General features: G+C 38.7%; 1 protein-coding gene across 8 annotated transcripts in view; it reads right to left on the minus strand.

The window, feature by feature from the left end:
• Positions 1–7,360: 7,360 nt before the first annotated feature.
• Positions 7,361–17,113, minus strand: part of tlk1a (tousled-like kinase 1a) — a 137,491-nt gene continuing 127,738 nt past the window's right edge. For all 8 annotated transcript variants that reach the window (XM_073047286.1, XM_073047285.1, XM_073047284.1 and 5 more), the window contains 3 exons: positions 9,117–9,228; positions 8,923–9,030; positions 7,361–8,819 (listed from right to left, as the gene is read on the minus strand). In XM_073047286.1, coding sequence (XP_072903387.1) covers positions 8,643–8,819; positions 8,923–9,030; positions 9,117–9,228 — 397 coding nt within the window. In that variant the 3' untranslated portion in view covers positions 7,361–8,642. The remainder of the gene's footprint in view (positions 8,820–8,922; positions 9,031–9,116; positions 9,229–17,113) is intronic.

Here is a 17,113-nt window from a genome sequence, read left to right on the forward strand (position 1 = left end):
TGGTATCCCGACAACGACCCTGTCTCCAATGAGCTCATTTCTCAGATTTCCATATGCACAGTTGACTGACAATGCTGTGATGAAGTAAGTTACACTTTCATCTGGCTCCTGTTTTCTGGAGTTGAACTTGTATATCATATCACATCTCGCTTTCCTGTGAAATGATCTTGAACTGTTTTGTGTTCCGTTTTCTAAGCATTGGTCAGTCCCAATCCACCCATGATGGATCTGTTTTGTCACTCACGCAGTATATCAGTGTACTTACTTGATGCTGTTCTGAAGCCTGAGTGAGATTGCTTGCAACCCTAAATCTCTAAAAGCCTCTGAGCCATCTCTCAAAATCCCTTGGTTTAGAGATATCAAATGCCTCGGCAGGCTTTATTAGGTAGGTACTGAAGGTATTTGCTCCATTTTCCTGTTTGTTTGTTTATTATTTTATTTATTTGGACTATAAAAGTCTTCTGTTCTCTCCCCAAGAGTCTGACTGACTTCTTTGCTGTGTCTATGTCTCTGTGCACTTCCTCAGGCTAGTGGCCCACAGGCTATCACAATATATCCACTCTTGGATGTAGCCTAAAGGTATTGCCCAGCAACCCTAACCAGTTCTCAGCTCAGACTCATGGTACATACATACTAGCACAGGAAGTTTAGGTTGATAAGTCTCCAGATATTTTTTCCATAGATGTATGCAAACAAGAACAGTCTTGGTGTAAATTCTTTCTTGTTGGGATCTCCTTTGGTCTGTAGCCCAAATTCATCAACAATCAACCGCTCCTGACACCATGTTGTGTTCGATATTGAAGGAGAGTGCAGAGAGGCATCCAGAGGCCAGCATGCAGGATATTCAACTGAACTTAATTGGTAATACTGCTTGTACAGTATGTGGGAATGGCTAACTGTGTAGCACAGGAATAACACTATTAACTCTATGAACTATGACAATTCCTACTCCCCACACCCCCCCCTCCCCCACCCTCCACCTCATCACCGGATCTACCAATCATCTGCCAGCTCTTGCTCCACCTTTTTTATTAACTGGCTACCTCCCCTCGTTCCAGCCTGAAACACTTACTGTTTATTTCCCTCCATAGATGTTGCCTGATCTATTGAGTTCCTCCAGCATTTTATGCCACTTTAAAACATTTAATATGTTTAATGTTTGAAGAATAGAGCAGGTTGGGTAAAAGTAAGTTATTTTTTGTATTGGAGCTTTCCAAGCAGGGATTCCAGAGCAACATTCATTTCTTTCAGTAAAGGATTGAGAGGCTGTGGGACTTCCTGTCCCTTATTAGCATGTCTGCAAAACTAATTTGTTGCTCTTTTCAGCACTCCTTAACACGAACTGTACGAGTTTATTTTAGAAACAGAATTCTTACTTCAGTATACATGTGCCTTAATTGATTTTCCCACTGAAAGTTTGCTAAGCTTCATCTTGAATTACTGATTTTATCAGACTTGATTGTTTGTCTGAGCAACCCACTTCACGAGCCTCACTGAAATAAATCATGTGTAATCTCTCCGTTCAGTTGATCTTCTGAAGATTATTCATCATTTTCTTGATGCTGCTCATCCATATTTTTAAAAGATACCAACAGAATGTCCTTTCACTATTCATCTTTATGTATAGTGTCTATAAAAAGTATTCACCCACCCCCCTGTAAGTTCTCATGTTACAACATTGAATCACAGTGGATTTGTTTTCTTCACGTTAATCAACAGAAAAATCTCTGTCGTGTCGAAGTGAAAACAGACCTCTACAAAGTGATCTAAATTAATTACACATATAAAACACTAAATAATTGATTGCATAAGTATTCATCCCCTTTAATATGGCACACCAAATCATCACGGTTGCAGCCAATTGTTTTAGAAGTCACATAATTAGTTAAATGGAAATCACACCCACATCTCCAAATGGTCAAGGTGCTTCAATCAATTGTAAAAGAACACCTGTATCTGGAAGGCCCAACTGCCGATGAGTCAGTGTCCTGGCAAAAACTACACTAAGACAAATGAACACTCCAAGGAACTCTGTGAAAGGGTTATTGAAAAGCACAAGTCAAGAGATGGATACCAAAAAATTTCCAAGTCACTGAATATCCCTTTGAATAGTTAACTCAATCATCAAGAAATGGAAAGAATATGGCACTGCTGTGCATCTGCCTAGAGCAGGCCATCCTCAAAAACTGAGTGACTGTGCAAGAAGGGGACTAGTGAGGGAGGCCACCAAGAGACCTATGGCAACTCTGGAAGAGTTACAAGCTTCAGTGGTTGAGATGGGAGAGACTGGGTGCTTCACTAGTCGCAGTTTTATGGGAGAGTGGCAAAGAGAAAGACTCTGTTAAAAAAAAATTCACATGAAATCTTAGCCGAAGTTTGCCAAAAGTCAGGTGGGGGACCCTGAAGTCAGCTGGAAGAAGCTTCTATGGTCTGATGAAACCAAATTTGAGCTTTTTGGCCATCAGACTAAACGTTATGATTGACTTAAGCCAAACACCGCACACCATCAAACACACTGTCCCTACCGTGAAGCATGGTGATGGCTACATCACGCTGTGGGGATGCTTCACTGCAGCAGGCCTTGGAAAGCTTGTACAGGTAGAGGGTAAAGTGAATGCAGCAAAATACAAGGAACTCCTGGAGGAAAACCTAATTCAACCTGCAAGAGTACTGTGACTTGAGAGAAGGTTTGATTTCCAGCAAGACAATGACCCCAAACATCAAGCCAAAGCTACACAGGAATGGCTTAAAATCAACAAAGTTAATGTCCTGGAGAGGCAAAGTCAGAGTCCAAACCTCAATCCAATAGAGAATTTGTAGCTGAACTTGAAAAAGACAGTTCTCTCACGATCCCCAAGCAATCTGACAGAGCTTGAATACTCTAGTAAAGAAGAATGGGGAAAAATTGCAGTGTCCAGATGTGCAAAGCTGATAGAGACCTATCCACACAGACTCAAGGCTGTAATTACTGTCAAAGGTGTATCAACTAAATACTGAAGGGGGTGAGTAATTATGCAATTAGTTATTTTGTGTTTAATAATTGTAATAAATTTAGACCAATTTATAGAAATTTGTTTTCACTTTGACACAAAAGAGTCTTTTCTGTTGATCAGAGTCAAAAGAACCAAATTAAATCCACTGTGATTTAATGTTGTAAAACAATAAAACATGAAAACTTCTGGGGTGGGGAGGGGGTGAACACTTTTTGCAGGCACTGTAAGTGAAGAGTTATGTAGTACATTTGAAAGCTTGGTGAACTATTGCCGAGCACTTCTACTAGTATCATACTAACTTTTGTGTAGTCCAAAATCCATGATTATAACTGAAATTAAAATAAAAACTTTTTTTAGATTTCCAGCATTTGCAGAAGTAATTTCGATTTGTTTAGTTTACTGGAGTCGATTTCTGAAATCTCCAATTGTTAGTGGAAGGAAGAGCTTAAATGCATCTCCTGATTTTAAAAACATTTCAGACTGTTATCATGACAACACTAATGCTTCTATTTCAATTGTGGAAAATTTGAATGAAACATTTTAGATTATCTATCTCTCCACCCACTCCAGACTAAAAGAGGTGAAAATTTCAACGGATTCATAAACAAGTCAAACAGTTTTTTTCAAGGTACCACCTGTTGGAAAACCAGATGTATGACTCCCTCATTTAAGAAAGGAGGAAGAAAAAATGGTGCATAACTAAAGATCAATCAGTTTCTTTCAATCTAATTTATTTGGTGTTCACAATATGGTTTTCTCTACATAATAGAAACAACACACAGATTGGGTCATCGGATTGAGAAGCACCTGCACCTGGTCCATAGCATCTCACTTTTCACCGCTCCACTCCCATTTTGATCTTTTTCTTTGCGACACAATGAAAGCTTAAGAAACACCTGATCTTGTTGCAGCTGCAGGAACCAATATCAAATTGTCAAACTTTAGAGGGTCTCCCTTTACGTACTTTGTATTTAGAAATGGCCAATTTTTCCTGTCACTGTTTTGGTTCAGCTTTTTCCTTTGCTGGAAATTGGCTTGGCTGCTGGACATGTCCCACCTGAACAACACAAAATTGCTTAATCTGATGCTATCCATCACAATCATTTATCCCATCTCAACCCCATCCCTTCTTTGGTACCTATACTAATTTATTCCTTAATACCATTTCTGATGAAGAGATTAGGTGTTGCCTGCCTGCTTCCAGTATTCTCTGTTTTAATGATTTTACAAATTGTGCACCATATTGTCTCACACAGAATCAAACATTAGCACTAGAGTGCAGTGTATAAATACAAGGCATACTCGTTTCTGATATCACTAAGAAAATCACAGGTGTAATTCATTTATTTGTTAATCTAATTTTGAAAGTTACAGGAATGCCTTATTTTATATTGAAATTTATCCCAATACAAATCGAGGCCTGCGATCAGCCATGAATGGTGGGGCAGGCTTGAGGGCCTGAGGGCTGTGCTCCTTAATTTCCTAGAAAAGAAAGATAAGCATAAAATATGGGTTAAAACAAAGCTTGTTAACTGTTTCAGTTTGTCTGTATATATCCACCCCAGATTACAAATACCCAATTTATACAGAGCCTGTGCAAGACTGGTAGTTCAAAGTTATGGGGTTCCGTTGTTTTATACATGATGAGCAGGAGGGGTAACATTGCTAGTCAAGGAAAATGTCATGGCAGTGCTCAGACAGGACAGATCAGAGGCTCTATGGGTGGATCTGAGAAATAACAGAAGGGATGACTACATTAGTGGGATTATTTTATAGACCACCCAATAGTCAGTATGATTTAGAGTAGCAGTGTGTAGAGAGACTGTAGCCTGTTGCAAGAAACATAAGATTGTAATCATAGGTGATTTTAACTTTTCACATATTGACTGGGACTCCCATACTGTAAAATGGCCAGATGGAATAATTTGTGAAATGTGTTCAGGAAAGGTTACTTCATATATAGAATGTGCATAACTGCATCTCCTATTGGGGAATGAAACAGGGCAGGTGACAGAAATGTGTATAGAGAACATTTTGGATCCAGATATCATAATTCCATTAATTTCAAGATAATTATGGAGAAGGATAGGTCTGGTCAGCAGGTTGAGATTCTAAATTGGAGAAAGGCAAATTTTGATGGTATCAGAAAGGATCTGTAAGTATGGATTGGAACTTCTTGTGCTTAGTAAGTACGAGGCCTTCAAAAAATGAAATTTTTGAGAATGCAGTGTTCGTATATTCCTATCAAAATAAAAGTCAAGGATAACAGGTTTAGGGAACCTTGGTTTTCAAGAGATATTGAAGTCCAGGAGGAGGTGCATAACAGGTATAGGCAGCAAGGAATAAATGAGATACCCAAGTATAAGAAATGCAGAACAAATTAGAGGGAAATCAGGAAGGCAGCATGTCACCCCAATGAAAGAGAATCCCAAGGACTTCTACAAATATATTAAGAGAATAAGGACAGCAAGGACAAAATTTATCTTCTTGGAAAATCAATGTAGTCATCTACATTGGCACAGGGCCAAAGGTGATGTGGGTGATCTTAAATGGATTTTTTTGCATCTGAGTTTACTCCAGAGCTGGCCAGTCTATAAAACCAAAGCAAAGCAGCAGTGAGGTCATGGACCATATAGGGATTACAGAGGAGGGGCTGCTTTCTGTCTTGAGGCAAATTTGAGTGAATAAATCCTCAGGTGACAAGGTGAGGTTTGTTACCTTAGTAGGATAGTGTAGAAATTGTAAGGGCTTTAGCAATGGTATTTTAAATATCCTTAGCCATGGGTGAGGTGCTAAAGAATTGAGCCCATTTTGTACTATTGTTTCAGGAAGGCCCCAAAAATATGCCAGGAAATTATAGGCTGGTGAGCCTGACATTAACACTGGAAGATATTCTAAGGGACCAGATACACGGTATAAGTATTTGGATAGACAGGGTAGTGTATGTTTTCTACATGGACTTCAGCAAGGCCTTTGACAAGGTCCTGCATGGGAGGTAGTAAATTGGATTTGACAATGGCTTTGCAGAAGCCAGAAAGTGGTAGTAGATGGTTGCTCAGAGATCAGTGCTGGATCTGTTTTTGTTTTGTCATCTATGTTAACAATCTGGACAATAATGTGGTAAACTTTGATAATGAGGACGACTATTAAAGCTTGCAGTGGAATCTAGATCTTCTGGAAAACAAGCAGATGGAATTTAATGTAGACAAGTGTGAGGTGTTGCACTTTGTGAGGACAAACCAGGGTAGGACTTACACAGCGAGTGGTAGGGCACCAAGGAGTGCAGTAGAATAGATGGATCTGGGAATAGAGATCCAACGCTGCTTGAAAGAGACGGTACAGATAAATAGGGTCACAAAGAAAACTTTTGGCATATTGACCTTCATAAGTTCAAGTATAAGTACAGGAGTTGGGATGTAATGCTGAAATTATATATGATTTTGGTGAGGCATAATTCAGAGTAGTGTGTGCAATGCTGGCCACCTACCTCCAGCAAAAATAAGATTGAAAGAATAGAGAAAATTTACCAGGATATTGATGGGACCTGACGATCCAAGTTCAGGGAAAGGTTGAATAGGTTAGGACTTTATTTCCTGGGACATTGGAGAATGAGAGTGTATTTATAATGGTTTAAGATAGGCTTTTCCCACTAAGGATGGGCGAGACAAGAACTAGAGGTCATAGTTTAAGGGTGAAATGTTTAAGGGAAACCTGGGGTAGGGGACTTGTTCATTCAGTGTGGGACAAGCTGCCAGCTGAAGTAGTGGATGCAGGTTTGATTTCAACATTTAAGTTTGGATAAGTACATGGATGGGAGGGATATAGGGGTGCAGCTTGATGGGACTAGATAGGCCAATGGGCTATTTCTGTGCTGTAATGCTCTATGAGAATAAAAGTTCTATTTTTTTTTTAAATGGCTGGAGTGAAATCCTGTGGCCTAAGATTCAGCACTGATTCAGTATCTTGCAAAGAGACAGCTGTTCCACTTGATGGAACAACTTTATTTGAATTGCATTGGCATCAGATCAGTATCCTGGCAACTTTGATATTTCCATTAAACGTGGAAGTATTAAAACTTAGTTCATGTGAAGTTATGCACATTACTCATTATAAGCAAAAGAGCAAGTATGTTACTTTGGTTATTTACATAAAAAGTATATATTGTACAATGTCTGAAATAGATTCTACACAAGTTGGAACATGGTCTAATCAACTGTCAAAATTATTTTCACTGTGTGTAGAGCTTGTATCTCTTCCCACCCACTCGATCTATATACCATGCAGAGACTTGAAGTCAGAATTTAGGGCAGTAGCTCACTACTTTATGAGCAGTAATTGGCTCAATGAACTTTTAGTCAAAACATGAATGAAATAGAATTTTGTAGTTTTATTACTGGGTTTGGCTGCACTCTCTACAGTATCAGCAGCACATTTTTAAGTCAACAGTTAAACATTTTATTTACAGTGAAAACAATGCAGCTTTTAACACCAGGAACACAGGCAACAGCTTAATTATACAACATTAACAAGCCCAGATAAACCTTTTTTCGTTTCAGTGTATAAATTACACACAGGCATTCTATTTGCATGGATGTAAAAACAAGCAGTAAACTGTACTAACAATTAAGATTTTGCATTTCTGAAAATGGTTGTAATTTGTACAGCACAGGCAACTGTTCAAAATTTAATGTTTCACACCATTTATGCCTACACAGAGAAGAAACCAATAATCCTGCAAACATGTCACAATTTGTCCTGCATTTCAGTTTGTTTTTCTTCTCCAATAGTTGAATATCACTCGAATAATGCCAAGCAATCAAGGCTAATCAGTAAAATGGCCTATCCCTCAATATTACAAAATTTGTTTAAGACAATCTTATTAAATACAAAATTAAGCCTTTACAGATCTGACTTTTGTTGCTAATGTATGAAGGCCATGTTGTAATAAAACACCAATGCTACGTTGTAGCAATGGGAAAATCCATTATTGGAATTCAGGATCCGATTAAGAAAGCAAAAACAAAACGCCAAATTTTTATACAGCCTTTACAAAATCAAACTGCTGTTACTTAAGAACAAGGTAAATATAATGAAATCATTTACAACAATATAAAACAATGCTATTTTACTATTATCTTGCACAGTACATTCTACAATTTGACCTATAAATACATCAGCTGCTTATTGTAGCTTCAATATGTAAATATTTATGTGCATTTACAGGTTCATAAGAGCTACTCAATTTCTCTTCACAATTTTATTTGGATGGGCTGTTGTATTTGTGTGCTAAAATCATTTTTCTGGCCTTATTTTAAACAAAAAACAGAAGTCCCAATGTGACTTCCAAACAGACTATATACAGTGTTCCCAAAAAATGTGGATGAACAGTTTTCAGCTCCTAACTGCATAAGTTTTACAGTGTGCAGTACTCTGGCTAATATCTGCAGTTCACTGTTATTCATGGTTCAGTTCTATTTGAAATAAATCAAAAGCAAAGAATTTAAAAATTGGTACACCCTAATCCTTTCACAGCCTCAGCTTTCTCCTTCCAATTCTCCCTCCCAAGAAGAAATTATTTCAAGTCATCCCATCTCCAGCTGTGAATTAATATGGAAAGTTTAACAAGATCTGTCAGTCTAACTATCAGTCTTAATAAGAAACTATGTTTGACATTGGTGAAACTGGTATTGTGGCTGGCCCAGGCATATGTAGATTTCCCGAAGAATTAGACCGTCGCATATGAGGGAGAAGGTAAGTATCATTAGCCAGCAGATGCACATCAAAGCGATCTTCTTTGCGATATGCTAAACAACGTCTAATGAAAGCCTGAAACGAGAGAAGCATTAGATTTTAAATCAAATGAATTCTGGCAATTATTTCAACAAATGAGAAAAAAAATACATGTAAATTCGACACTGAGTCCAATTACCTTTGCTTCATTGCTAACAACTGGTTTAACAGGAAATTGGACTTCAGTTGCTTTTAATATTGTATTCTCTTGTAAGATGTCCTGTTGTGACTGGTTGTGGCCAAAGGGCTGAAAAAGAATACTTTACATAAGACAATTTTCACCAACAAAAACTCCTAGAGATAATTTAAAAAAAAAAAGAAATTAAGTATCACCTTCCGACCATACAGACACTGGAAGAAGATAACTCCAACAGACCAGACATCCACTTTGTTAGAAATTTTGGGTGGTTCTTTTCCTACAACAAAACACTCAGGAGGCAAGTACCTGGCAAAAGATTTAAAACAAAACAGCTACTTTTAGTTTGCAGTTTGTCTTGATTAATATTAATAACTTTTTAAATATACAAAAAACAAAACAAACTATATAATTGCCTGGACAAATCAGGATTAAATAATGGAAAGTCTGTACGACCTGCTAATTCTATACTGTGTTTAGCTAACGAAATGGGAATGATGAAGGCAATGCAAAAATTGCAAAATTGGTGGCAATAAAGGATAATGGTGGCGTGGACCTGAAATCAACTTAGATGTAGGAGTAGAGGGAAGCAGAAGTTCATAAGAGTTCTCAGTTTGGTGCTACAATTGTTGGTTTGTGGTCTATGTTCATGAATTGACACAGGCATGTTGGGAACAATTTCACAATTTGGGTAGAGAGTTCAAAGACGGCTGTCAGCTTGGAGAAATGAAGGCAATGAAGGCAGTGAGCCAGTGCAATAGACTTTCACAAAACATGCCAGTAATAGCAGACTCCATCTTCAGAGCAGGTTTAGTAAAAGTATTTAAAATCAAATGTTTAAAGAATGTTACGAGAAACTGTTCCCAATTGTGCAAAATGTCAAAAGCAGGTGATTGGCAATGGGAAATAAAGGAAACCCAAGTGGTTACATAATAATCTTGACTTTAATAAAAATGGAATAGTAAAAGAACAAAAAACATAGGGCCAAGAGATTGTGGATTCTTGCATCATTAATCAGCACAAGCTAATTTGTATAAAATGATGCCACTTGGCCAGAGTTGATATCTGATGTCCTGATCATTTCCTCTCCTTCTATAATTATGTGTCTCTAAGGAAGCAACATTTACTTCCATTACTTTCTGCATCTTTTTTTGAACACAGATTTGGAGAAATTTTACATCTCAACCATTCTCGCATCCTCAGATGCATCAGGACCAATCATTTTAAAATGAAGTCACTACAATGTTGTTTGCAAATATACCGAACTGCAACAAGATAAATCAAAGACTAATTTGAGATTTGGGTTTGGTTAAGAGAAATTTTGACTGGGTGACCAGAAAACTGCATTTCAGAAAGTACTGCAAAATCTTTTCTGTTGAATCATACCATTCAATGGGATACTATGGTGTTGTTTTTAAAACATATTATTTAAAGATGCCATTGGAAGGGAATAATTATTCATTCAGTAAATACACTGTAGTGTACTCACTATGACCTGGACAATGATTAAATGGAAATAAAAGTGTTGCCAACTGAACCAAGCAAACAGTAGAATACCTTGGGTCACACCTTAAATAAAAAAGTGTATCCTTACTGTATTGCCAGAAAGGCCAATTGCGGATAGTTTGAAAAATAAGTTCATTGAGTGAAATGGAATTAGAAGAATTGATAATGTAATTAAGCAATATGGAAGTTTGCTCTGAAATAATATGCACTTAAGTGAGTAGTGGTTCTGAAAAACACAAATTCCATCTTTTCAATAATCATGGTCTTAAATTGAAAATCTATGCAAGTAGAGTAGATTCTAGAAAAATGGGACACACTGGGACCCCGTACATTTTACCCCAACTGACTGTCCTAATTAGTTGAAGTTTCATGGAAACAATTTATGTATATTCTGCCCTCACACAAGGGTTTTCCATTTTCTTAAGCTGATAGGTAAACTCCAGTCCCAGTGTAGATGTAGTTGAAGGCGGTTTTATTATTCACCGTGTTACAGTTTGCAAGGAGCCAAATTAAAAGACAATACTTTGACGTTCTTGCGAAAAATAGATTCAAAATTGATTTAAAATTCCTTGAACTTGTAAAAGTGTTTCTGACGAATGAATATACAAGCAATTATATAATGGCTGACTGCTGTCAAAGATGGATTGCTTAATGACACAATAAGTAATCAACAACTGTAAACTTACAATTAAGCAATGAAGTCTAGCAGCTAGAAATAAAATAGTAAACTAAATCTTGGGGTGGAGGGGTGAGAGGAGAAGAGAGAGACAGAACACTCCCTGCCTGAACTTTGGGCTTTCACAAAAAAAGGATTAGTGTCAATGTTCCTGATCAACTAAATACTACAGTTAAATATCAAAAAGTAATAAGACCATCAACTAAATTTGAAATACAAGAGTAAAATTCTGTCCTTCGAGAGGGATCACTACCCAATGGCTATAATAGCTGTTGAAGACCCATGCATTTAAGAATATCTATAATGGTTTGAATAGGCCTTCATCTAAACTGAGGATTGCATACCATAGGCATTATACATTTGGGAACCTTTCCAAAAAAAACTGACAGAAAGCAACTCAACATAATGGTTAAAAAAAAAGGCAAATCAGACCCATTTTATCATAAAGTTTAGAGAACACAGCTCCTCTACCTGCCTATACTTTGGTTCAGATTACACATGTAACAAAATGTGGCTGGAGAAATACTTGTATAAAATGTGAGTTAATTAACTTTCTGCAGAAGCTGATGCTAAAAATGTAATAGAGGGAGGTGGTTATCCCAACCCAAACTTCAAAATAAGCAAATTAGATCATCAAATATACAACATAATCCAGAACAAATCTAGAATCGGTACAAACTAAACATAATGTCTTCATTTTTACAGATTTGCCAAACCAAGTTCATGGTTCGATCATTTTCTGACTGACTATTTTTCCATTTATACTGTTTGGTTTCTTCCTGAAGACCTCATGTTGCAGACTGTGGATTATGATGGATTTGGTTTGACCCAAGCCACCCAGGGAACAGGAACCGTTGCAGATGTGCCCTCCCTTACAGTTGCTCTTTCCTGCAACTGATTTAGCAATATGCATGAGCCTTGCTGTAGCAGATGCAAATTCGAAAACCTCTCAAAGGGTTTAGGGTCTAACCAGTTGCTAGAGATGTTAGTAGCATAGCATGCGACCTGTGTACGGCTCTCAGCATCAGACTCTGGGCCAATCGGGTCAAATTGTAAAATGGTGGCATGTCTCAGCTGACATGAACAAAAGTGCTAGCCCTGTGAACCATGTGCTATCAGCTAGATCACCAGCTGGCATTGATCTTTAGGCAAGATCAGCATGGTTCTAGTCAGTAGGGGCAGATTTCCAACATTCTAGACTAGTTAATCTCCTTATGTGCTGCACCCTGTTGTTCACAATAACATTAAAGAATCTTCCTTCCCTGAATAATTATTGGGGTAGCGAATCCAAGCAGATCAAACAGGCTGTTCATGGTGGACAAAACCCCAATTTCTCCACTGATGACACCTGGAAGTGAACACATCTTCAGTAACATCCAAACTTACACCTAGGCTCCTCTGACTTCTCAACACCCAAGTCAAGGTCTTTCAACCCTTTCGCAAGATTGTCTAGAGGAAATGCAGTCAGGTCTTCCATCTTGTGCAATCACAAAATGGAAAGGGCTAGCAAGTCTTGGGCGTTTCGGAGGACAGTAATGGCTTCCTTCTGTGGGTGTTGCGTGTAAGTGAAGCAAGGAGTCTGCTTGCTTGCTCATGGCTATTTGAGGGTCATTGTTGGGGGGTGGGGGGGTTACGGAAGGGGAGCAATGCCACCCAGCTGTTTGAGCTGTCTTGATGAAACCTGTTATCCATCACCCTCAGGAAAGTTAGGTCATCCATTGAAGGAGCTGGTTTGTAGACATCAGTATCTGGGACATCACTAAACTGGGAGTAGTGTTTGATGCGAACTGACCTTATTCTTCTTGCATGCTCAGCACACTTGGGTCCAAGCAACTTCATCAGTAAATAGTCCTGACGAAAGGTCTCAGCCCGAAACATCGACAGTGCTTCTTCCTATAGATGCTGCCTGGCCTGCTGTGTTCCACCAGCATTTTGTGTGTGTCATCAGTAAATAGAGTTCTTCACTAGCCTTTAGCTTGAGGTCTTCAGTGGCGTTGGAGAATGTGGACTTCCAAGCCAAATAACTTTCTAGCTTATAATTGAATTTGGTGAGGCCAGCTGTTAGCAGGTCACAAAGGGCTGGGAATCTCACAAGATCTGATATGTCATGATTAGGTTGGGGTTCATTGGGGATGTGGTGCACCTTCCCAGGAGAATGAACAGCATCACCACCTGTGTTATATACCATGGTGTGTATGGGCCTTGGAGTCTACCACTACATGGCCGCACATCTCTTTCCTATCTATAGGCGAGTGAGTGGTCAGTTATTGGACATTTTGAGATAGCTGCCCGTTCAACACGAATACACGAATACAAGGAATGCGGTCTCTGTTCTCAAGTCTGAGCTGTCCTGTTTTGGTAAGAAGTGTAGAGTTGTGGGGTGTTATAAGGAAGAGAAGCCTCCCTTTGAGTCTTGAATGGCTTGCCTGAGTCTTCAGGATCTACTGATGGGTGGGTACAAGCATAAGAGGACTGATCTTGAACATACTTCTTACTCCTCTCAGTTGAATGATGTGGAACAGTTTGCTGAGAATGATGCCAGATCAAACTCACCACATCATCCTGAAAGACTCTGGCCTTGGCTGAAGCTGCCTCAGCCTCTTTCAATTGCAGTGCCTCTAATGTGGCTTCCAGGCAGGTCATCTACATTTAATTCAACCTGCTTCACTTTAACATCAATTTCTCTTTGTGCAAATGACGCCCTGGCCAGCGCTGCTTTGACCCTTACTTGGGCTTTCAGTGTCACCACGCTTGCCACTGGTCTGTCAGACTGTCTTGATAATCTGGATGAATGTAACAAACACATTGACCTGGTTTCAAGGCTTCTCTTCTCTGTTGCTGACATTTTAACTTGCAGAATCAATATATTATCCACTGTGGATATATTCACTGTTGGGAGTGCTTTTTTTAAAAAAAACTATTCTGCCCTCACTCAAGAATTTCCCTTTATTCTTAAGCTATGCAGATGGGTAAACTCCAGTTCCGGTGTAATTGAGTTTTACGAAAGATATATTCAAATATTGATTAAAATTCCTTCATCTCATAAAAGTGCTTCTGACTAATAAATGAACAAATATACAAGCGATTATATCATGGTTGACCTGATGTCAAAGGTTAATTACTTAACAACGCAATCATAAGTAATCAACTTACAATTAAGCAATGAGGTCTAGGAGCTAGAAATAAAATAGTGAACCAAATCAAGGGGGACATAACAATGTATTTAAATTAAATACAGAGCTAATTAGAACACTACCAATACCTCTACAGTACTATAAAACTATTTTTAGCTCCTAGTAGTCATCGACAGAGGAATTCATCTGCCATGTTCTTTTGATTGACTGTAAATGAACAAAATCAGCGCAGACATCTAGTGCAGCTAATGGACTGGCTTCATACAATGTGTGAAATAGATTCATTTTCACTCCTGGTTGTTTCTGGCATCTCCAAGCCTAAATGCTTGAAACCACAGTGAGCAAAACAGTTCTGAATTGTTCTACTACCGTAGATTCCGGATTTTAAGCCGCTACTTTTTTCCCACATTTTGAACAGCTTTGAACTTTGCGGCCAATAATCCGATGCGGCTAATGCAAGGTTTTTTTCATGCCGCCTCGTAAACATTTTGCCTCGTAACAGTAGACCAATAAAATTGATGAGTAGTTCACAGAGGTCCAATGAAATTGTACGATAAATCAAGCGCACTTTCACAATTAAATTATTGTAAATCAGTCATTTGTACTCACCCTCATCAACATGGAAAACACTCGAAGCATTGTGCTACCTACCCTCTTAGTTTAAACTATATTTGTTTTCTGTACTACATCGCGGGATGCTATGACGACACACCCGGTTTCGCGGCGTCTTGTGGGAAAATGCCGTTTGCGATGAAACGGAAAGGAGGGGGTCGAGCGGCGGAGCGGCTTTGGATCCGAGCGAACTCTGCTTTTAAATGCCGTTTGCGATGAAACGGAAAGGAGGGGGGGAGCGGCATTACGCGAGCGGCTTTGGATCCGAGCGAACTCTGCTTTTAAGTTAAAGGTATCAATAACTTTTCCTGGTAGGCTGCAGTATATATATTTTTTACCAGTCGTTAGGAGATATTGGAATGTTGTTCAGTAAAGAAGTATACGCAACGTATATTTAAAAGTAGCCGCGTACGGGCACGGTTCGAAAAAAAGCATTTGCAATATGTATTTGTTTTTGTTACCATATGGATTTAATTAAAAGTTAAAAAAATCCTCACGTGTAATATCTTTCTGTGTAAATATCTCATATTACAACGTGGGACACCTGCGGCCGAAAATCCGGTGCGGCCTAAAATCCGGTGCGGCCTTTACATTTAAAAAAATGATTTTATTTCTAAAATTAGTGCCAGCGGCTAAAAATCAGGTGCGCTCTGTAGTCCGGAATCTACGGTAATTTCTCGCTATCAGTGACAAAAATCACTGCTTTTTGAACACAAACACATGCAACAGACAGTATTTAGAATCTGATCACTCTAGCACGGTGTACTGTCTCACGGCCATACAAGTGCAAATGACTAATGCTAGTAAGAAACTGTTCGGCAACAGTCTCATGCCCCAGTGAAGCAGCGTAGTGTCCCAAATATATGAAGGGGCTCCTGGCTAGTTTCACGATTTAGTTTTTGTTCTTTAAAAGTTGTCTCAAAAAGAATAACAAGAGGCTGCCCAGATTAGCTGATGGCCTAATTAACTTCCATTTTTGGATATCATAAAACTAACAAAATACCTTCAAAATAAACGAACTAGCTGATGCACATTACTTCCAGAATTTATGTACTGCATCTCCATTCAGTGATAAAAGAACTTAATATGGATGCAGTGTTAGCAATCATTGCGGAGGAAACAGTACCTTGAACTTGTGGAACATTTGATAATCGTACACATTAATTTTAAAAGATTAGCTCAGTATTCTAGCTTAAACTCAAGAAAGCCCATCTGCAGGACAATTTTAATTACTCAAGATGTATAGTAATGATCATAATATTCTAAACCAACTAATTTTTTTTAAAAAATTGAAATGTGGCAAATGTTCAGGAGATCATGGGGTTCTGAGTAGGTGCATTCCAATAAGACATGGAAAAGATGGTAGGGTACAGGATCCGTGGTGTACAAAGGCTGTTAATCTAGTCAAGAAGAAAAGAGCTTACAAAAGGTTAAAAAAAAACAGGTAATGATAGATGTAGAAAATTATAAGGTTAGCAGGAAGGAGCTTAAGAATGAAATTAGGAGAGCCAGAAGGGGTCATGAGAAGGCACTGGCGAATAGGATTAAGGAAAACCCCAAGGCATTCTACAAGTATGCGAAGAGCAAGAGGATAAGACGCGAGAGAATAGGACCAATCAAGTCTGACAGTGGAAAAGTGTGTATGGAAATGGAGGAAATAGCAGAGGTACTTAAATGAATACTTTGCTTCAGTATTCATTACGGAAAAGGATCTTGGCGATTATAGGGATGACCTGCAGTGGACAGAAAAGTTTGAGAATATAGATATTAAGAAAGAGGATGTGCTGGAGCTTTTGGAAAGCATCAAGTTGGATAGGTCACTGGGACCAGATGGGATGTACCCCAGGTTACTGTGGAAGGCGAGAGAGGAGATTGCTGAGCCTCTGGCAATGATCTTTGAATCATCAATGAGGATGGGAGAGGTTCCAGGGAATTGGAGGGTTGCGAATGTTGTTCCCTTATTCAAGAAAGGGAGTAGAGATAACCCAGGAAATAATAGACCATTGAGTCTTACTTCAGTGGTTGGTAAGTTGATGGAGAAGATCCTGAGCCAGGATTTATGAACATTTGGAGAGGTATAATATGATTGGGAATAGTCAGCATGGCTTTGTCAAAGGCAGGTCATGCCTTACGAGCCTGATTGAATTCTTTGAGGATGTGACAAAACACATTAGAAACATAGAAAAGCTACAGCACAATACAGGCCTTTCGGCCCACAAAGTTGTGCCAAACATGTCCCTACCTTAGAAATTACTAGGCTTACCCA

This window comes from Hemitrygon akajei, chromosome 5 (genome assembly GCF_048418815.1).
Source record: "Hemitrygon akajei chromosome 5, sHemAka1.3, whole genome shotgun sequence".
NCBI lineage: Eukaryota > Metazoa > Chordata > Chondrichthyes > Myliobatiformes > Dasyatidae > Hemitrygon > Hemitrygon akajei.